This window comes from Podarcis bocagei, assembly GCF_964188305.1.
Source record: "Podarcis bocagei genome assembly, chromosome: 1".
Classification (NCBI taxonomy): domain Eukaryota; kingdom Metazoa; phylum Chordata; class Lepidosauria; order Squamata; family Lacertidae; genus Podarcis; species Podarcis bocagei.
Window position 1 is genome coordinate 24,337,833 of NC_138125.1, and position 22,914 is coordinate 24,360,746.

Genomic DNA, 22,914 nt, shown 5'->3' on the forward strand with positions numbered 1-22,914 from the left:
ACTGGGAAAATGGCAGGGTTGGTAGAGGGAGGTATTGCACAGTATAAGATGAAAGAGCTACAGGGACTGGTCAGAACTGGACCTTCAGCATACAACAGAGTTACAGCCCCTCCCCAAGGGGAGAGGGTGGGCTCTGAATTTGCTGTGAGCAAACATGTCCTTATCTGGCATTTAGAGGTAGGAGTGGAAGATAACCCTGTCCGAAATGCTGAAGAACTGCAGCCAGTTAGTGTAGAGACAATACTGCACTAGATGGACCAGTGGTCTGACTGTATAAGGTAAATGTCTGTGTTCCCCCAGGCCAGAGGATAGTAGACCATGCGTTAAAAGTTAGTATGGCCTTCACTTTTTTCTTTGCAATCTTTTAAACTGGTCTAGATTCCTCCCAGGGGACGCGGGTGGCGCTGTGGGTTAAACCACAGAGCCTAGGACTTGCCGATCAGAAGGTCGGCGGTTCGAATCCCCGCAACAGAGTGAGCTCCCATTGCTCGGTCCTTGCTCCTGCCAACCTAGCAGTTTGAAAGCATGTCAAAGTGCAAGTAGATAAATAGGTACCGCTCTGGCGGGAAGGTAAACAGCGTTTCCGTGCGCTGCTCTGGTTTGCCAGAAGCGGCTTAGTCATGCTGGCCACATGACCCAGAAGCTGTATGCTGGCTCCCTCGGCCAATAAAGCGAGATGAGCACCGCAACCCCAGAGTCGGTCACGACTGGACCTAATGGCCAGGGGTCCCTTTACCTTTACTAGATTCCTCCCACCCACCTTATAACCATGCCCTTCACCCATTTTCAGAGTCAAAAGTACTTTTCTGGATCTAGGTACAACAAAGCCAGATCATAGTTTAGAGGCAAGTTTAGACTACAAGCATCAATGGACCTTAGTCAGACTTTTTTTTTTAGACTATGGGCTGCTAATCTGGTTTTAGGACAGAACTGAAGATTAAGTTTGATTTGTTTTCAACCTACCTATGCTTATGTGTCAAAGGCTGCTTTGATAGTGGCTCTGGCCAGCTGCCCACCTGGAACAAACTCTTGCTTGTGCTTCTTTTAGCAAGCTAGCCATTCTTTACGCACTTTTCTTCTGGTCTTCATTGAGGCTTCAGGGACCTCCCAAAACGGAGGTTCAAATGTAAAAGTTGATCCTTGGCGGCTTGCTCCATCCATGCATGAACTGCAAAATAGCCACTTCTCCTGCTGCTTCATCAGTACTGGAATTTTTTTGTTTTTTGTTTTAATGAAGAGCCAAAAGAAAAAAGTGAAGTATGAGCATTTGTAACTAGATCAGAGCTGATAGACAATTTACCAGTTGTTTCATAGATCTCTTCTTTAAAACAATCAACTGTGACTGCAATCTGCAAAGCGTTATCTGGCAGAGCTGTTTTCAGTGGTGCACAGCCCAGCATACCCAGGCTGTCTCCACCCACTCATTTTCTACCAGCTCTGACAAGTTTTCCCGCCTCCTTTTCAAGCAAAATGGCTCGTCTAGAGCAAGAGGGAGTCTAGTTCCACTACAGAATTTGAATTATAGGGAGGATTTTGGAGTTACTTTGAAGCAACTCTTTATTTTGAGGCCTTGCCTGGCTTATTTACATAAAAGGGGATAATCCTTTATATGCCTCTGTAAATTCTCGGGAGGAAGAACTGGATTGAGTAAAAATAAATGCACACATTGCCTTTGATATTGTCAAGGGAGGGTGTGAGCAACAAATTCTCGAGTTGCACCTGAGCACATGAACCAGGATGCTTTGCCAGCGAAATGACACCAGGATCTCCTTCCTTTCATGGAACAGGGTGATGAAGCGGACCTTCTGTCTCCTGTCGTTCAAGGATTGATTTATTTTTTAAATGAAGTTCAGTATCACTTACCTAGACAGTTGGTGTTTTATTTCTAACTTGGACAAGCATTTGGCAGCTTCAGGCACTCAGGTTTTAGGACACAGTGGGCAACATGGTGCTCTGCAAATGTTGGACTACGACACCATTCCTCCCTGAGCATTGCCACACCAGGTAGGGCTGATGGGAGTTGGAGTCCGAAGCATCTGCAAGACACCACCTTGGCTACCCCCGTTTCAGAAAATAATTTTTCCCATCTGTATTCCTATTGGACGTGCCAAATAGTTTGCCTTACAAATGTTTCCAGTATAACAGTTTTCCTTTCCAAAATAACCTGACTTGATTGAAACTGGTTTTACTAAATCTCAGTAGACATTTAAAAAATTTTCGTGCAAGGAAAGTGACCTTTTTGCAGTGCTTGTAGGAAAATATATTTTGTGTGGTAAACTGTTGCTTCCTTTTTAGTGGTGGTTAAATGAGCTATACATTATTAGGATTATTCTTTTCTTTTCATGGCATCCATTAAGCCATTCAAAACCTATTCCTGGCATTTTCTTTATGTTTTTCTCTTTCACTTTTTAGCTTCTGATTCCTCCACATCTTCACCTCTCTCAAGAACAGACTCTCCTCTCCACCTGTTTATGTCTCCTCAGTCTCCTCACCCTCATCCCAAATCCGATACCTTTGTCTGGCCCTATGCAACCAATCCATACTGTGACCTCGTTCCTGGGCCCTGCGAACCGCCACTCTGTAAACTGATTTCCTCTTTCTGATAGGCGTGCTGGTTTGCTCTGTTTGTGCTTCTGATAATCTCCACAACTGCTAAGCATCCATTGCCCTGAAATGTTGTTGAACATCAAGGTATTTGGTATTAGTGCAACCTACCTGTTTGGATTATATGATGATGATGATGATGATTTTTTTAAAAAAAATCATTAGGGCATTTGAAACTGTTTTAGGCTGCAATACTCCATGTTTCTTCAAGTAAGCAGTGATGGTTTCAAGTGGGCATGCTCTTAAATCAGTCTCCTAACTCCTCACTCCAATACCCTTGGAAGGCTCATGAAATGTTACATCGAGGGACCACCAGGGGGCTCCATGGCCTCCCTGAGAGCACTGAGTAAGTGCTGCCATAAGGCATTTTAGCAATATTGCCATGGGTCAGTGGCACAGCTGTTCCAAGAGTCTGTTGCGCAAGGATTGGTACCCATTGTCGATGCAGTGCTGTGGAGCGAGGATTAACGCTGGGGGTGTACCAGGATGTGGAAGATTTCCATGTCTTGGCTGTGAGCCAGGAGAAGAAAGAAGAAGCAATGGGGTTGCCATTTTAACTCCCCAACCCACCTCACAGCTCTGGATCTGAAGCCTCAAGCTGGAGAAAACCTGGCTCCTTGTAGGACATGGCAACTCTTGGTCCACATTCCTGTGCCTCCACATCATGTGTGATGGAGCACTCGGAAAACACGCTGTTAGTATTATAAGTATGTGCCCAAATTTGTCAGTACAGTGGTACCTCGGGTTACATTCGCTTCAGGTTACAGACTCCACTAACCCAGAAATATTACCTCAGGTTAAGAACTTTGCTTCAGGATGAGAACAGAAATCATGCTCTGGCGGCGCAGCAGCAGTAGGAGGCCCCATTAGCTAAAGTGGTGATTCAGGTTAAGAACAGTTTCAAGTTAAGAACGGACCTCCGGAACGAATTAAGTACTTAACCTGAGGTACCACTGTACTATACTGATTCTTGAGTGGTAGGAACTCGGCTCCTACTTCTCCTTTTGTACTATAGGTGCAACATTTTTTATTTTTTACTGGAGTTTGTTCTCATCCATGCAATTAACTCGTTTTGAAATGTTAGGACCTTTATTTGACAGAATTAAATATAATTGGCAACAATTTTCATTCCTAGAAGCTAACTTCAAGACAGGAAAGATTTCTTTTGCACTGTGGTGGTTGGTTGTTTTTTTTCCCTATCGTAAATTGGTGTAATCTGTTCGTTTGGGAGAGTAGAGTAAGTAAATCGTTGTCTCTGGCACTGAATTAGATGACAGGTGCTGGAAAATAAGTAGCAAAGGAGTGCAAATTAATCAGGTCACAATGTAGTTGGATCCTATTCAAGATGCTGTTTGAAAGGATAGCACTTGTGCTTTCATATTGGTATTAATTCTGCTCCCACTTGTTTTGTTGAGGCTTTTCTGTGATCCTGGTTCTTCAGTGGGACATTTAAAAAAATATCACCCCTCCCTAAGAGCCCCACTGCACCTTACAGAAAGTGAGGCCATAGCTAAGGTGATACAATTCTGGGCTCTGCTACTTTGGGCTGCAGGCCAGGCAGTCAAGTAGTGCATCTGAAAGGATGCTGTGCTAAAGATTTTTGTTTTGGTGTGTTAGTTTACTACCTGAAGTGAGGTGGGGTTTCTTCATGAGGGAGCATACGAAAAAAGGTCTTTGCTTCTGAAATGGTGCTGCCCAGAAAATTGCTGTGAGGTGTAGTTTGTGGTTTGGTCTTCGTCTACTGGTCTCTGATGGATCTGTGTCAGAATTCATTTTGCAGTGGTTGGAATCGTGCTGTCTGCACTTATGGGTGCTGATATGAACTTTTGGGGATTTATCCCCCCCCCCAAAAAAAAACCACTTTAAAAATTCAGGACTAGTTATTACTTTGGATGCTAGCTAACAGCTGGGGAAGTGTGATAGACAATATCCTTTTCTAAAACAGAGCCTCTACAGAGCATAGCCCACGTAGCATTAAATTGTTGTTGGTGAAGCCGCGAACTTATTTAGCTTTCCATAGGGATGTAGGACCAATCATGAGATGCTGCAGAAATGAAAGCACAAAAGCAGGCTGTGAATTTCCTACCTCCAGCGAGAGCTGCAATATCTTATGAGGGCGGGGGGAAATATAGTTATGGGGCAGTTTTGTAAGAGCCTCAATTATTTGACCTCAGAGCAGCTGTTTATGCACTTTCATTCCCCCATTGAATCCATATGAATAGAATTGGTCCAAACCCTCTGTAGCTTTCTTGCTCTCAATATGTATACTCTGTTGTTTTTCTATATTCAATTTGATTGTTAACATGACATGGAAGGGATTTATTTAACAAGAACTTTCTCCAAATTCTTACCGGAAATTCATCATGACTTTAAACTCCTTATTTTGAAATGTTCACTGTCCTTTGGAAAAACAAGAAAACGAGCTTGCAGTTTGAAGGTTATCAGAAGTGTATTTTGCTTTTTTTGTGCGGTTCTGTTTTATAGCTGTTATCCTTCGTGATTTTAATTTGTGGTTTGATCTGTTGTTTAAAGGCAACCCTCCAGATGCTTACTTTCATGGTTTTTTCTCCCTTTTTTCAGTTTGTAAGTAGTATTTACTATACAGGTCTATTTTTAAACTTCTAAAGGCTTAGTAATAACACCTTCCCTCCACCACAGAATGTAAATGTGTGTCCATTCGTCATGGAGGTTTGACATTGTGCAAAGCGAGGCTGCTGCTCCTTAGCCATTCAAGTCACCCCTGAGGCTGCAATCCTGTGAGATCTGAATGCCCTCAGCTAGGACTAGAGTTCTGTTGTTAAAGAGGCAGTATTGATTTCTGGAGGGCTGCAAATAAAGGTCCTTGGGAGCAGGGGCTGACTTTATAAAATCCATTGCATAAGTCCGTAATCCACCATATTTATGATTTCTCCAGATCAGTTAGTTCATTTTCTGGCCTCTTGGCTGGAAGGAATAAGGGGCGGAAAGAGATTTTAAAAGAAAATAAAACAAGGTTAACCTATTCTAAAAAAAAAAAAAAAGCACTTAATTTATTTATTTATTTAAGATACGTTGTTGGCATTCTTACGCCTAATACTGTATTATTATTTATTAGCCATCTATGTGGTCTTGGCACCATTCTAAATGATGTTGATGGCAGTGTACGATCAATTAGCAAAAAGCGCATGATACTTGTTTCATGTACCAACCCTATGGAACAAAGAAAGTTTTGTTTGTTGATTTAAGCCCCAAGCTCCTCTTCGTTAATGTACGCCATCCTTTTTGGAAAACGTCGACGAGCCTTTTAACATATTGGAGGTAGGGGACGAGTTATTGCAGTTGCTAATAAAGGGTGATATACAATGTTCATCATATTCAGACTAGATCCATTGAAATCAGTGGACACTATTGATGCCAATGTTTTTACTCTCAGTATGACTATCATTGGGTGTTGCCCACCGTCTTGTGGGATTAGCCCAGGGACAGCCAGTGTGGTATTACCTCCAGTTATTGTGGACTATAACACCTATCAGCCCAGACCATTGATGATGCTGACTGGTCTAATAGGCTTTGTAGTCCAAGCAGCTGAAGGGCACAAACTTGGCTACCCCTAGATTAGACGTACACATACATGTTTTATTTGGTCCTACAGAATGTACTGTCTCTTCATCTAGAGAGAGTTTTACTCGCACCGGCATACAGATCTCTGCATGTATCACAGTTTGGCACTCTTACATGCTCTGGCACCTGCTTTTTTTGTGTGTGCATGTGAAATCGGGTTGTATTTTCACCTTGCATGATTTTGCTCATTTCCTTTCCTTTAATTAATACATTGTTCTCATGAAATTTGATTGAAAAGCAACTTTCCATTTTGCAGCAAGGAGAGGGGTGAGCCTCTGAAGGATTTGCATTATGTCAAGTATTTACCATTTCATCATTCACTTGGCAATCCTAAAGATAAACACAGGGGAAGTAGCAACATGCTCATCATATTAAGAAGGGGATTCCCCCCATCCCATAAACGTTCAAGTAGAAAAGCAATACAGAATTGTCTTCTTTTGGTTTTTTCCCCCTTGTGCCGGAGTCAGCCAATTTATCAGCTGTTCAGAAACAAAAAAGGCCTTCTCAAAGTAAACACTAGCAAAAAAATGCTGGAAAATTTAATAATCATCTTGTCACAATGACAGGCTTCCTTTGTCGGTGGTTCAAATAGTGGCAGGTGTCCCTTGCTGAAATAAAGCACTATAAAATTAAGCCGTTTAAACAAAGCACTGGTTCATCCTAGTGAATGAAATCGTAGCTCAGTTACTTTTGTTAAGTTTATAATGACTCCTGGAACGGGTATAAGGTGAAGTGGTACACAAATAGCTATGCAGTGTAATAAGAAGTGAGGCAGCAAATTTGGTGGCTGAAGTCACAGCTGAATATTGGATTTTTGCTATTTTCAGAAAGTTAAGCCCTGACCATGAAAAGGGTGTTCTAGTTAAACAAGCAAGCCATAGTTGATAGCAGAAAATCTCCAGTTGGCGATTGACTAGAAAAACATAAATGGGAGGTATTGGAACAGTTGTTGTGATCGATGTGTGTTTGGAGATTAGATGTTTGCCTTATCCCTACCATCTCCCACACAGGCCTCATTTTCACTGAGACCCTAAGCCCATATCAGGCTTATGTTGGTTCACTGCAGTTGGGGCTCACTTGACTTGAATGCTGCTTTATAGGACCCAGAATCCTAGATGCCAGGGATAATATATGTACTAAATCAGGTATCAAAGCTGGTTTGGGGGGAAGACCTGGTTAGTCTTCACCACATTTATATGTGCCAAAACGTATGAATGTCCTCTCATAGCGGTCCCCCTTTCAATAATGAGAAGTCATATTACTTATGTAATATTTTGAATTCGTGGTGCCCATGGCATTTCCAGTCATTAGAAAATAAAAGAGCTCTCTTGGATAACACCAAAGGCCCATATGGTGCAGCATCTTGTTCTCACTGTGGCCAATCAGAAGCCCATGGGAAGCCCATAAGCAAGATTTGAGTGCAATCTCCCCACCTGGGATTTCCAGCAATTGGTATTCAGAGGCATACAGTTGTGCCTTGGTTCTCGAACGCCTTGGTACTTGCACATTTTGGCTCCCGAACGCTGCAAACCCAGAAGTGAGTGTTCCGGTTTGCGAACGTTTTTTGGAAGCTCCCGCGGCTTCCAATTGAGTGCAGGAAGCTACTGCAGCCAACTGGAAGCCGCACCTTGGTTTTCAAACCGTTTTGGGAGTCGAACAGACTCCCGGAACGGATTAAGTTTGAGAACGAAGGTACGATTGTACTGACTCCTGACAACAGAGGCAGAATGTAGCCATTGTGGCCAGAGATCTAACAACAGCCTTCTCCTGCATTGATTTGTCTAGTTCTCTTTTAAAGCTGTTCCTTTTGGAGCTTCTGTGGGGCAAGCAGTTCAGCAGATGACATTTACCCTTTCTGCATGCCAGGGAAAGTTTCAGTCGATTAAGTTCTGCTTGTCACACAGGTCTTAAAGACCCAGGAGCTCTTGCCAGACTTAAGACACCGATAACTTTATGAGTGAGGAAGAAGTTACAGTGTAAACACCTGACATTATTTGAGGTACATTTTAGCAGCTCTGTTCCAAAATTGCCGTCAAGGAAATATTAGAAGGTGATTGGATGAGTGTGCCAATTTGTTTGTAGCTTGAGAAAGAAGGCATTCGTCTCTCTGCTTCTCCTTGCAAACATTTCAGATGCTTCACTCTTCGTTTATATTCTTCGGTGTCCTCCGCTTTTGTCAAGCGTGCATTTAAGTCTTGGAAGGTCATGTTTAATTGGTACCACGTTAGAGAGATGCAGTGAGTGTCTCACATGTTTAGGAACTACAGCAGAACTGATATGTGAAGATATCTAGTATTATAGAAGGAGTTGCTTGTTTATTTGTACATGCATATCAAATAGAAATTGGCTAAAAGCAATAAACAGTAACATATAGGAAAATATCAAGGAAAAGAATAATCTGTTGGTTAGATTCCCCCCTCCCTGCTTAGATTTATCAACTCCATTTTGGATGAAGTGCTCATTCTGTTCACTTCCCCAGCTGCTAATATTGGTGATTAAGTGAACTTTATAGTCTTTGCAGCTTAATTGGTTTCTGTTCAGGGAAACGTTGAGATCATTCTGAATTTCTTAGGTTATTTTAGTCTCTCTATTATTATCCTTAAAATAGTATTCTAATTACCCCTCCAGGGAGGTGGGGTGTTCAGTGATAACTAGCAGTGAAGAGTAAGTAGTAAGAGTTACATCATATAAGCATCATCCCCAAACCTCTTTGAGTCTTACAGCTTGTATGTGTGTGTGTGGAACTTGTATACCTGCTGTCGGTCGTCGAAAGCTTTGTGTTTCACGAGTGGCTGCTCCAATCTCATCTGTCATTTCCGCTAGTAATGTAATAGGCTTTTAATGCAGGTTCACTAACACTAACATCCTTATAATCGGGGAAGGGGGAGCCTGGCAAACGTAGATGTTTTAAGGTTTCGCAACACCTTTACATGCACAGAGTTAAAATGAAGAACAGCAAGCAGCTGAAGCCCAGGCTTTCTCTTTCTTTCTACTGATGCAAGCTATGTCTATTATTTCCGCAGGTTCGATCCATGCGACGTCGATAGCAGCCTCTAGAGTGGAGCAGGCGCTGTCTGAAGTTGCCTCGTCTTTGCAGAGCAGTGCTCCGAAGCAAGGTCCTCTGCATCCTTGGATGACTCTGGCTCAAATCTGGCTTCATGCAGGTAATAGGGCACAGCTGCTGTTTTCTTTTTTCCTGCTCATTAGCTACAGGAATCTAGTCATTGCCTTCAGCGGGGCAGAATGTTTTTATTGTATGTCAGCTAAAAGCACAGCTTTTAAGGACACTTATTCGGAATGTGGCATTTCGTTACATTTCAAGACAAGAACATTGTATGCTTAATTTATGAAACAGTAGTCTAGGGGAGGATGGCATTTAGTATTTAACAACCTTGTCAGGAGGTTGAGTTCCCCACCCCACCCCACCCCCGCCGCCCCCTTCCCATCCGCTGCTAAGGTTGTGTTAAGTCATGGAAATTTAAAGTGCCTCATTGAAAATTAAGAGTGACGTTGTTTTGGTGAACTTTAATCTGGGCAGCTCAAACTATGAATTTCCGGCAAAAAAGATAAAATGCCATCTGCAATTATATGCTTTTCAGACTGCAAATGAGAATAGCAAGCTAAAACTAATTTCGGGAGGGGGGTGGAGAATCTGAAATACATTTTTTATGTAGAATAATAAAATTGTAAAGTTGGGACCACGCGGGTCATCTAGTCCAACCTCCTGCAATGAAGGAATCTTCTTGCCCAACATGGGGCTTGAACCCAAGTCCCTGAGATTAAGAGCCTGATGCTCTTCTGACTTGAGGTGTCAATAACAAACTCATGTAAATGTGCTTTAATAGAGTAAAAGAGGTTGGCTGAACCTTCTGGTGTTAAAACTCAAATACGTGAGGTATATTGAGATACCGATATTACAGTTATGGAATAACGTTTAAGGCAGTTCAACCCACAAGTGAGGTGGGAAGCTATTATCAGGGACTATAATGTACCTATTTCAAGAAACGATGCTGTTTTTGAAATACAGGTCAGAAGTAAAATCACCTTGCCCCAAAACAAATCAGCCGTAGATCCATATGATGTATTTGTTAACTACGCTGTATTGTCTTAGACAGCAAGTTAGAGGAATAAGATCCACAGATTATTTTCCCAAATGAGATGTTGTCTGCAAATACAGAAACTAGAATGCTAGTTACTCACTCATTCATAAAACCCATCTTGCTCTAATCTTCATCATAAGGTTGTTCTGAGTATGGGCGGGGGGGGGGGGCAGGACATGTACACTGTCCTGAGTGCATTAGTAGGGTACAGAGATTAGAAACTTGCAGCCTTGTACCCAGCGTTGCTCCAGAATGCTGAGAAAGCAAAAACTCAGTGCGGTGTTGAAAAGTTCGGTCTGCCATCTTGATTGAAAATGGCATCCAATGATGCCCATACCTGCTTCTTGATCTCAGAAACCACCATGCAAAAATTTCATTAAGAAGTGTCCAAAATGCATAGAAAACAGGCAGGCAGACAAATACCGTTCCAAAATATTTAGTTGGGGTAGTAGTAGGATGATAAAAACAATAGGAAATCTCAGCTACCAGTTTCCAAGTAAGGGCATATAGGTTTGCAACTGTATATTGTGATCCTGCACATATTAATCAGAAACGAATCACATTGAGTTCAGTGGGGCGTGCTGCCAGCTACTTAAGGTTAGGACAGAAGCCTTTGTCTGCTTCCTAAAATGATAAATAAATAAAGAAAGGAAGAATCTTGCAGGGAAGAAAAGAATGTACTTGACCTCAGATCTGAACTGTGCCTTGAGGTTGGAAATATAAAGATGTACAGTGTGGTGTTGTGGTGTTTTGTTGTAAGGCACTGTTACTGTTGTAAGGCACTGTCTCCACCCCCATCGTTCTACCCGGACACTGAGGTCCAGCACCGAGGGCCTTCTGGCAGTTCCCTCACTGTGAGAAGCCAAGTTACAGGGAACCAGGCAGAGGGCCTTCTCGGTAGTGGCGCCTTCCCTGTGGAACACCCTCCCACCAGATGTCAAAGAGAACAACAACTACCAGGCTTTTAGAAGACATCTGAAGGCAGCCCTGTTTCGGGAAGCTTTTAATGTTTGATGTATTATGGTATTTTAATATTCTTTTGGAAGCCGCCCAGAGTGGCTGGGGAAGCCCAGCCAGATGGGCGGGGTATAAATAATAAATTATTATTATTATTATTATTATTATTATTATTATTATTATTATTATTATTATTATTATTATTATTACAGTGGAAAGTACGGTAAGTAAATGTCCCTGTGGTACATCATGAATGGCCCTTGGGATCCTGGCTGTCACTTTTTCACTTATTTCTATCATGCTGATGATAGTAAATAGCGCTTATTTAAAAACCTTCGTATGGGAGCAGTTTTTTATATATCAACCACATTATTTTACAGCGATGGGTAGGGGGAAACACAATTGTGTGTTTGTGTGTGTGTGTGTGTGTGTGTGTGCGCATGTGCATGTAGATGTTGTTTGGTTATTAAAGTACAAGTGAGCAGGAAAGGGGAGCTATATAGGGAATTTATAAATCAGCATCTTTACTGCTTCTGTGAAAACTGAGGTAGTTCACAGCAGTATGAATGATATCAAGCAAAATTTGAGAGAGGGAGAGAAAATGCCTGAAAGTGTCAGTGGAAACAAATTGCATGCAGCCCCTCATCATTAATAACTCATTGGGAGACAGACTTGAGTGCCCGTCTGAGCCTAATCATAAGGCATTTTGCTCTGTAGCCTGGGCTGCAATTTACTTAAACATTGGCTTTAAAATTATCAAATGCTTTCATGAGGTCCTTGATGTTTTTATGCAATTATTGGAAGGGCTTCATCAAACTTTTCAGATTTTCCTTTATTCTTCCTCTGCTGGTTCCCAGCAGATCGAAGTGCTAATATATGCCTTCACACCTTTGGTTAAAATAATCTTTACTTACTGGGCTGGGATCCAGACAGCTACTTTAAGAATCCCCAAAGGCTTGCATGTGCTCCTCAGATTCCCCACCCCCGCCTTTGAACACTTCCCCATCCCATATTGCTAACAGTTTATGAAACTGTCCCTCGGTTTCAAAAGCGGTTGCTATCGTAGAGAGAGGGGTTGCTCTCTTAGAAATAAAAGTCCAACTTTCCCCTGAGTATTTGGAACTAGTTGCCTGATTCTTTGCCCCAACCTGGAGCTGAGATAGGGGATTTTTTTTTGGGGGGGGTGTCACATTGTGTGACTGGATTTTGTTCAGTACACATGACAGTTTAGTTGAATCCCACTCATTGTGTTTTTAAAGGGTCTCAAAGTTCATGCATGTTGTCTGAATTCTCCTGTTCCAGGGCCATGTTGTTGTTGTTGTTGTTGTTGTTGTTGTTGTTGTTGTTTTTAAAAAAGTTCAAGGATCATAATAATAACATAATAATAGTTTATTATTTATACCCCACCCATCTGGCTGGGTTTCCCCAGTCACTGTGGGCGGCTCCCAACAGAATATTAAAAACACGATAAAACATCAAACATTAAAAACCTCCCTCAACAGGGTTGCCTTCAGATGTCTTCTAAAAGTCAGGTAGTTGTTTTATTTCCTTGACATCTGATGGGAGGGCGTTCCACAGAGTGGGTGCCACTACCGATAAGCCCCTCTGCCTGTTTCCCTGTAACCTTGCAGTGAGGGATTCGGCAGAAGGCCCTTGGAGCTGGACCTAAGTATCCAGGCTGAATGATCGGGGTGGGGACACTTATAGAGATAGGAGAGGTTTGAAGGTTGTTTTCTTTCATATGGAAACAACCCAGTACTATTTTTCTAGAAAAAGAGGTGCTGGAACTCACCATGAACGCCTCCCTTGTTCTCTTCTAATGGCAACGGTGCCCACCTGAGAGGTGCCAGAACTGATTTCTGGCGAGTTCCAGCTGAGAAAAAGCCCTGAAACAACCCATGCAACCTCATTATTGTCCCACATTTTTTTTTTAAAGATATTTATTGAAATTTTACAGACAATAAAAAATTACAAGATTAAAAAGAAAAAAAAGAAAAAAGAATAACAATAATAAAAGAAAAAGAGATACAAAAATAGAAAGACAAAACACATAAAAAGTAAGAAAAATTTAAAAAGAAATCAATATTTTCATGTCTTATATTTCATTTACTTGTTTCCTGACCTCACACCCCCCTTTTTTCTATTCCAGTTCACATAGTTAATTCAGCAAATCCTTACCCTCTATCCATTATTGTCCCACATCAGAGCTAAGCCCAAGTTTCCCTTTGTTCTTTTCCCACCCTACCCTTTCTACCCTTGGATTTACAAAAGCTGGCGCCTCAAGAGAATTAATGAAGATTGGAATATATATAATTGAGAGAGAAAATATTTGCTTGAGGTAGTTTCCTTGGGGAACTTAGCCATAAAACAATCAATGGAGAGTATATTAGAAGAAGAGTTTGGATTTGATATCCCGCTTTATCACTACCCGAAGGAGCCTCAAAGCGGCTAACATTCTCCTTTCCCTTCCTCCCCTGTTAATTAGGGAGGACCATTCATTCGTCTCTCTCCTTCCTCCTCCTTACAGCTGAAGTATACATAGGAATTGGAAAGCCTGCAGAAGCCACAGCATGTACTCAGGAAGCTGCTAACCTCTTTCCAATGTCTCACAACGTTCTGTACATGAGAGGTCAAGTGGCAGAACTTCGGGGAAATATTGATGAAGCCAAACGCTGGTATGAAGAGGCCTTATCCATCAGCCCAACGCATGTCAAAAGTATGCAGAGATTGGTAAGTCCTGTTTGTACCACAGAATGCATGCGAAGCACTTGAACACTGGAAAAGACTTTGCATATGTCAAGTGCTCTGTGGTTAATATTATTATTGCGCCCCAATTATACAAACAGTTGGATAATTAGAAATTTGTTGAGCAGTCTACAATGATGTTTCGTAAGTTCAGTTAATGTGGAGCCTTAGGGCATTGGTTTCAAAACTGTTTTGAGGCTATCTGCGGTGGAAGAAGAGAAAGAACCACATTGGTAAAAATAATAAACAAGGAACAAACCACTTCCAGTGCTGCTCCTTGGCAGCCCCCCACCCATGCACCTCACAGTTGCAGCACCAGCCACATTTAGGTAGTAAAGGGGGGAATTCTCTTGGAGTTGCTAGTTTGACTCGTACAACTTGCAGTTGTCAATGGTGACCTTTTGCCCAGAGGGGCCTTTCCCAGGGTCAGCCAGGGCACCCAGGAGAGGCGAGGTGAGACAGCCAGGAGGGGTGGGCGTCCCCCTTTCAATCACCTGGTGTCAAGTGATCCATTTTTGCTCCGTGCTTAGAAAACCCAACAGGAACACAGCTCTCTGCAAGCATCAAAGAGCCCCAGGCAACACTAAGCGCAGGGTTCTGCAGGTGACACCTATCAGCTGGTCAGCAAACTCCACAAGCCACATTTGGGCCAGCCATGTGTCGTATCTGCCCAAAAGCTCATGTCCTATATGCTGCCAGATTTTGGGCAGGTGGGTGCAGGCCCATGCAGTGCTTGTGTGAGGCCCAGGCAGGAGTCTTGTTAGAATGAAGTTATAAACTCAAACAAAAAAAGCAGCAAGTCCCAGGTGCCCCTTTCAGCTTAGCCCTCTGAGACCCGGGTAGATGTACCCGGCTGTTCCCTGCTCTGCGTGGGCCTAGGTGGGTGTGGCTTGACTAAGCCCAAACCATCATGCCTGCCTTGGTGAGCCTAATTAGGCTGTGGGCTGTAGGTTCTGCACCGATGTTAGCGTAGCTTTGATTGTTCTCCCAGATTGCAGTACAACACTGGACCTGCTGACATGCTCATTTTGATTTTGTTCACAGTATGAATTACTTATAAGGCATTTAACTGCTGCATAAGGCATTTCGCTGCATCTGATTTTCGTACAACTTAACTCAATATTTTTACCTCTTTCCTATTCATGTCTTCTGCTTCATGTGGATGGAAATTAGTATTGATTTCAAATTTCTTTTTCAGTTCTTCAAGTGGTTGCAGGTTTTGTAATAAGTTTTCTTTCTAAATGCTGTGTGTGTGTTCACATTTATTAACAGAGGAAGGGGAGTCTGAAATATTGGGGCACAACAGTGAAATTCCCTTGGTTTTCCTCTACATTTTCTCACTAATAAATGTGATACCTGATATAGTTTCAAACATGTGGATGGTGCCAAAAATCACACAACCTCCCGATATATAATATACAATTCAAGACAAAGATATAAGACACCCAATGCAAATATGTTTCCAATGATACGGGAATATCCTACAATACAGATCTTTTGGAAGAACTGTCTTATTAAAAAAGGGGGAGGGCAGGACTTTTGATATTATCTTCCAAGGGATCTAGTAGTAATTTTGTTTGGATATCTTAGAGGTATAATGTTGGAAGAAGACCTGGAAACGGTAGTTCGTTTAATGATGGCGGCTAGAACGCTAACCTTTCAAAACTGGGGGGGGGGGACCCCAACCGCCTGTGATATAAAGAAATAAATGTAATAACTTAGGAGAAGGCACCCCAGGATGGCAAGGTATTCATGCCCTCTCTCCCTCATTCCACAACAACACAGTCCAAGTCTATTGGAGGGGGTGTGTGTCTTGTTTTATTTGTCTTATTTATTAAAACCAGCCATGATGGACTAAAAAATGCAGTGCCTAGTTTGATGTTAGTAAATTGCTCATAGTGGTACAGAAGTTATAGGCGCAAGTTCAGGAATCTCCTTTCGGCCAGCAGGAATGGTATCTTTGATCTATTCCATTAGAATTGTATTGCAGAGTAGCCTTTTCAGCGTAGCTTTGCTGTGCAAAAAACTCCAAAAAACCCAAAACCCCACTGTCCCATTTTAACATAGCTGTTCAAAGTACCTCTGCTGCAAATAGATCTCAGTGGAAAAGTTATAATCCCTTCCTTGTACCCAACGTTTTTATTCAAAAGTAGGAGCTTGTTTCTGCCTAGGCCCCTATAAATTATTCAGAGAGGCTTTTCCTCCCTGCATCCCGAAAAAGAGCACATAAGGCAAAACACCAGAATGGAACACAGAACAGGGGAAGGTTTCTTTTTCTTTTCTTTTTTGGTTCTCCGGCTGTTTGAGATAATTAAGCACATTGGCAAGTGCTAAAAGGTACCTTGTAAAGCGCGTGGGCGGTGGACAGAAAGCAGCACACTTATGTTAAAATAAAAGCCATACATTAAAATCCCCTGCCTTGCCCACTTGAGTTCAACTTGAAAGAAGCAGTTTCTATTATATTTCCCGTAAAGACTCCTCTGAACGCCATAGAGACTCTTGTCCTCAGCTGATAGAAAATGGGCTAGGATAACTTCCCTTAATTCTGGGGAGAAGCCTCCTTCCCCCCCTTTCCATAACAAACGTTACACAAATTTTTAAGATTTAGACAAGAGTGTGGCCCTCTTCCCCATCCTCCCCACGCCCTCTTGCCTTTCTTTCCCTTTATGTTTTTCCCCTTTACATTTGGGGCCCCTCCAATTATAGCAGGATGGGTCCTATGCTGCCCCGAAAACCTACATGTTTTCTGCGTCAAGTGTTTACTTAATATATGCAAGTGAGCAGTCACAGTTTGCGTTTGCTAAGGGCTAGTGTCTGTAAAATGGGAATAACAAGTCTTCATAGTATTAACAGAATGAGTAAGAGATCAGTGGCATAAGGTTTACGTACACACTTCCCAAAATTTTGAAGAGAGGATTTTTTGACTGTGTTTCCAGCTTCCTATAGCAAAGTTTTCTTTGGGTGGATGCTGGTTTTATTTGTGTCTCTGCTAGGACTTTTGTGATAATTCACTTTTATTGGTAATTTTGTACTGCTTTTATGGTGGATTATATTTTATTGTATATATTGCTGTACGCCGCCTTGTAGTGTGAACCGGCATTTACTTAAGTCTGAACAAACTCACCCTGTTCTGCTCCGTTATTATGCTAACTTGAGTTAGATTCTGCTCCAAGAGCCCATTTCTCCAGAATGAAAACATTTAATTACAGTGTATTTTTTTTATGTTGCCATTCCTTGGTTCTCCTGCTGAGCATCTATGCATACATAGTGAGCCTGCCTTTCCCGAAATTGGCTCAGGGGGTCCGGAGGAAACCCGGAACAGCATAGAGGAGCAAGAGAGTGGCCAGTGGTCAGAATATCTTGTTTGATATTCTTCTTTCTGTTGGCAGAGCGGATAATTCCATTAAGTATTTATTTTTTAAAAAAATGTACTGGAAAATGTTACTGAAACAAAGTTTCTGCCTTGTAGTGCAACAGTTTTTATAGTGGTCCTTTGAAGATGAAATGTCAGGTGGCAGGTTCATGTGAGCTTTCCATTTTATTGTCTCCTTTGTGTGTTAGCGTTGGAAAAGATGCTCTTTTCCATTGCTTATCAGTTAAACAGAAGCACTTCTGTGATTTGGAAAATATAAATTAATGGCAGTGCTCAAGCTAGAGCAAGTTGTGGCAATGACTTCATGCTCGTGTATCTAATTGCATTGAACTAAGTAGATCGTTTCTAGCCAAACGTAGGATGTCATTGCGATTCACTCATCTTGCATCTGGTTAAAGTGCTAGTGTTGAACTTCACTGGCCTAACAAGGTGCATTCTTCAATAGAGTTATATGTTGTTGTTTAGTTGTTTAGTCGTGTCCGACTCTTCGTGACCCCCCTGGACCAGAGAACGCCAGGCACTTCTGTCTTCCACAGCCTCCCGCAGTTTGGTCAAACTCATGCTGGTAGCTTCAAGAACACTATCCGACCATCTCGTCCTCTGTCATCCCCTTCTCCTTGTGCCCTCCATCTTTCCCAACATCAGGGTTTTTTCCAGGGAGTCTTCTCTTCTCATGAGGTGGCCAAAGTATTGGAGCCTCAGCTTCACAATCTGTCCTTCACAATCTGTCCTTTCAGTGAGCGTTCAGGGCTGATTTCCTTCAGAATGGATAGGTTTGTTCTTCTTGCAGACCATGGGACTCTCAAGAGTCTCCTCCAACACCATAATTCAAAAGAGCTACATAGCGTGTTTTATTTAATGTTTTGTCAAATTGTGCATATCAGAGAACAGTGTTCTGTCATGAGGGTCAAGCCAAGCTCATCATTTAAAATAATAATGATGTACAAGGTGTAGCGCCCCCCCCCCCCGATTTACTAGGACAAATGACACATGATGCTAAAAGTGTCCATAGTAACTACTTCAAACTTTTTCCTAAGACTCATAGCCAGACTCATGGAGATCACAGCTTGGGAATAAACACTTAAATTCTCCGTGCACACTGCTGTCCTGGTGAAACTGCTATTGAATTGCTTTAAAGACTTCATGTAGCTATTAATAACACATTTAGCCTGACATATAGTTTTGCCTTAAAAGAATGGGCAGAGAATTCTTGAGGATGCAAGAAACCTAGCCTATTTCACAGAATTCAAGGAGATGCTGAATGTCTGCATTTCAGCCCACTGGTGCGGCAACATACTAATTTTGTATCAGCTTGCCAATTTTTTTTGTAATGTATCGGTATCAATATTTGCCTAGTATATAGGCCAATTTAACTGTGGTTCCATGATTTCTGAACCAGACATAATTATGTATAGAAACTTAAATGATCCAACTAAGAATTTTAGTAAATCAACTGATTAATCAGCTAGCCAATTAAATCATGACTAATGCTCAGTAGCAGTGCTGTTTCCTGAATATTAACTGATGGTAACTTCATTTTGACTAAGTATAGCATGTGTTGTTGGTTTTAGAAGAAGAACGTGCATCTTTAAAAAAATAAAAATGTAAGGAAGCTTGATAATGTGTTTATAGTGTCTGCTCAGTTAGATAATGCACTGTATTACCTTTTAATTTGGTGAGTGGCTCTCCTATTCAAGGCTTCTTAAAGCAATTTAATGTTATAATATTAATTAAGAACTGATTATCAGTTTTGCTGCAAAATTGGCCATGAAGATGTGATGTTGAATGAGATTAGATTATATTCCGTTACCCCCCATGATCCTTAAGGACTGGGTGAGCTGCAGGCAATTCAATGAAAGTAGTAATTTTCTTTGCTGCTTGCCTATATCTTTTTTCTCTCTCTGATCTTTGTCACTGTTTAGTTCTACAGTTGTAATATTTGCATAGCCTTGTGAGATGCTATACTTAAATACAGCATGCTGTTTTCCTTGCACTGAGCCGCTACACCAGAATGCAGCAGAATAGTTATCGTGTTTACTCACTTTGTTGAATGTTAAGGCCTTTATCTGGACACTTGGTCCTGTTTAAATAAAAGGAGTGGGGAGAAGAAACAGGGCCTTTTAAGTGGTGGCTCCTCTTGGTTAAACCTGCTTAACCAGGCAAGTTCCCTGGTGAATGTCAGAAGGTTCCCAAAGACCTTCCTCTCTAGGAGTGCCCCTTGGGTGAGTGATTCTGGCTCTTTGCTTCACATTAGTTTTAGATTTTTAGTGCTTAGCGATTATCAATTAAGCTGTCTAAAAGAAAAACTTGGCCAATAAATAATTCCGTGTGTAATAATGAACTTGTTCTCCAAGTGTGGATCCTTGTGTGGCCAAACTGGCAGGTATCAGCACATCCTGGGAAGCCCTAGCATTTTGAAGTATGAAAAATCTTCAGACCAAAATAAACCAGTAAGGATTGAGCGTACTCAATGGCCACAGGACGCAGAGTGTCTAGGGGTGGAAAACCAGGAGGGGAGATTTCGGTGGAGCATTCTAGGAGACAAGATGGCTGCCTGGAAGGAACACTGAACAGGAGCTCTGCACACTGCAATATTTTGACTTCGGTCTTCCATGATCTGCTTCCACCTCTCCACCTGCTTTTTTCCTGTGTTGAGCAAGAAGGTTTGAAGAGGGGTTCTGAGTGCGTTTGGCTGGATCCCCATGCCCTATCTTCTGCTTACCCATAGTTTGTAAAAGTAAAGGGACCCCTGGCCATTAGGTCCAGTCGTGATTGACTCTGGGGTTGCAGCGCTCATCTCGCTTTATTGGCCGAGGGAGCCGGAGTACAGCTTCCGGGTCATGTGGCCAGAGCAGCGCATGGAAACGCCATTTACCTTCCCGCCGGAGCGGTACCTATTTAGCTACTTGCACTTTAACGTGCTTTTGAACTGCTAGGTTGGCAGGAGCTGGGACCGAACAACGGGAGCTCACCCCGTCACAGGGATTCGAACCGTCGACCTTCTGATCGGCAAGTCCTAGGCTTTGTGGTTTAACCCACAGCGCCACCTGCGTCCCGAGCACCCATAGTTTATATTGTGGCATTATTTCAAAAAGCAAGGCTTTTAGGGAAGCATCCGGATCATACATATTGAGACCCTGACATTGTCTTTGAGAATATAGCTCTGCGTCATTGTTCGGGGCTTTTGCTTAGGAAAATTGGACAGAGAAGTTACGCTGACAAAGATTTGGCATGCTAAAAGGAAGCTTCCATGCCCCAAAGCCACATTTCCTCGCATATAGCATTTGACCTGGAAGAAAGGGTCTTTTATAGCACTTAATGGTCAGGTTTTAAAAGGGGAGCAAAGCAGGCCATTAGCAAACCACCAACCTTGAAAGAGCACAGAGACAAAAGGCCCTGTTAGCATTACATGGGAGCTAAAAGCTTAAGCATCATGCAGTCCTCTTTGGGAGATGCTAGAAAGCACCATGCACAGGAAGCCCAGGAGCTGTGCGCACATTTCTTTACACTTTCGCTTTGGATAAAAATGTGTTTTACATGTAACTAGTTAATAATGGAGTAAGAACCCCAAGTATATATTCTTTACCCAAGGCCTGACTTTTCAAGGGAGTCGCTTTTGCTTCTCCTCCTGCCATCTGAGGTGAGGCAAGTGGTAAGAGGGGAGAAGGCTGCTGGCCTTGATGGCCGTCAACGGTTTCCGCTGTCTGAGGCGGTGTGCCCCTGAATACCCATCGCCATGGGTGGAGCCAGGATTTTTGTTGGGGGGGGAGCAGGTCTTTTGTTGAGGGAGCAGAACCTCAAGTTTGCTATGCATTTTTATTGGTTTTTATTGATTGGGGGGGCAGCTGCCCCTCCTTGGCTATGCCCATTGCTAAAGATCGCAAGTCGAGAAAGCTCTGTGGCAGTCAGGTCCTGTTTGCAAGCTTCCCATACGCATCTGATTGGTCACTGTGAGAACAGAATGCTGGACTAGATGTTCCCTTCTTATTTCTTACAGTCTTTGTTGTTGTGGCATCCAGTTTGTGGAGCTCTCTCCTGAGGAGTCTCTCACCCGGAGAAGAGAGGAATAGAAGAGGGAAGGAAGGAATAGAAGAGGGAAGGAAGGAAGGAAGGAAGGAAGGAAGGAAGGAAGGAAGGAACTTCCAATTGCCACCTGTCAGTTACATACAAAAAAATTATTCAAAATATTCTCTCTAGGCTAACATCCAGCTGTTCTACCTTCTGATAGTAGTAGTAGTAGTAGTAATTACCGTATTTTTCGCCCCATAGGGCGCACCGGCCCGTAGGGCGCATCTAGTTTTTTTTGGGGGGGGATAAAGAAAAAAAAATCCCCCCCCAGGCGCGGGGCTGGGGCGGGGGAAGCCCGAGCTTCCCTCGACCCCAGCCCCCAGAGCAGGCTGCTATCCACAAGCCTAGGGAGCCTGGCGGGAAAGTCGCGCTGGTCCCCCCAGGCTTGCGGATATCTGCCCGAAGCCCGGGGTGCGCTAAGCAGCGGGATGCAGGCAGCTCTCCGCAAGCCTTGGGAGTCTGGCACGACTTCGCGCCAGGCTCCCACGGCTTGCGGAGAGCTGCCCGAAGCCTGGAGAGCAAGAGGGGTCGGTGCGAAAGCCTGCATTTGCCCCATAGGACGCACACACATTTCCCCTTCATTTTTCGAGGGGGAAAAGTGCGTCCTATAGGGCGAAAAATACGGTATTATAATTTATACCCCACCCGTCTGGCTGGGTTTCCCCAGTCACTCTGGGCAGCTCCCAACAGAATATTAAAAACACAGTGAAACATCAAACATTAAAAACTTCCCTAAACAAGGCTTCAGATGTCTTCTGAAACAATACTTTTCCATACTTCAGACCTAAACATCTCAAATTCATTCGTTTTCCTTTCCCAGGCTGTGACTTCTCCCATTGGGTCATCTTGGAATTTGGAGTGCCAACTTTCTTTTTTTTAAAGTAATATTTTAGGTTTTGTGGTTGTGAAAGCATGATGACCTTGATGCTGAACCATTAGCACAAACTAATGCTTTGAAATATTTCATCATTCAGCTTGGCTTCTTCTTTTTAAGCAGTGGAAGAAGAAATAGGGGAAGTACCGGTCAGTTGAGCTGACAGTTGGTGCCTATGTGTTGCTTCAGTTAGTGTGAATCATGTGTATATCATCTTGACACAAAATTAAAAATGCATGGAAAAGAGAGAAAGTGCCTCCTCACATCACTCACATTTATGTGTAACTCATTTCTTGGAAATCTTTGCAGTTATTTAGCTGCTGTACAAAGAATCTTAGCAGTGAAAATCTTGGCAAAATGTCTGCTCAGAATGGCAGAAAGCACAATTATTGGAAGGGAGGGGAAGTTTTGATGCAGGTGGGTAGCATGTGAGGGATATAGATCCATTATTTCTATGTGCCCACTAAGTTCTCTGGGGTGACCCTGGGCAAAGTTGCTCAGCCTAGTTCACCTGAGAGCGCTTGTGATGCTCTTTGTACACTGAAATTGGACAGAGGATAACAATAGCAAGGTAGATTGTGTGTGGCTTCTGA

The 22,914-nt window shown here is 42.7% G+C and overlaps 1 protein-coding gene and 2 long non-coding RNA genes across 5 annotated transcripts in view; all 3 read left to right on the forward strand.

The window, feature by feature from the left end:
- The window catches only part of TTC7B (tetratricopeptide repeat domain 7B), a 100,974-nt gene that overhangs the window by 69,748 nt on the left and 8,312 nt on the right, over positions 1-22,914 (forward strand). The window contains exons 18-21 of one of the 3 annotated variants that reach the window (XM_081172790.1): positions 2,413-2,580; positions 5,137-5,187; positions 9,228-9,368; positions 13,789-13,991. In XM_081172790.1, the coding sequence (XP_081028916.1) occupies positions 2,413-2,580; positions 5,137-5,187; positions 9,228-9,368; positions 13,789-13,991 (563 nt within the window). The remainder of the gene's footprint in view (positions 1-2,412; positions 2,581-5,136; positions 5,188-9,227; positions 9,369-13,788; positions 13,992-22,914) is intronic. The other 2 variants (XM_081172791.1, XM_081172792.1) reach the window with 2 other exon arrangements.
- On the forward strand, positions 5,199-8,895 carry LOC308576154. The gene is made up of 2 exons (XR_014003120.1): positions 5,199-6,987; positions 7,177-8,895. It is a non-coding gene; the product is annotated as an uncharacterized lncRNA (long non-coding RNA).
- Positions 11,102-12,590, forward strand: LOC308588317. Its single transcript, XR_014008623.1, has 2 exons — positions 11,102-11,681; positions 11,714-12,590. It is a non-coding gene; the product is annotated as an uncharacterized lncRNA (long non-coding RNA).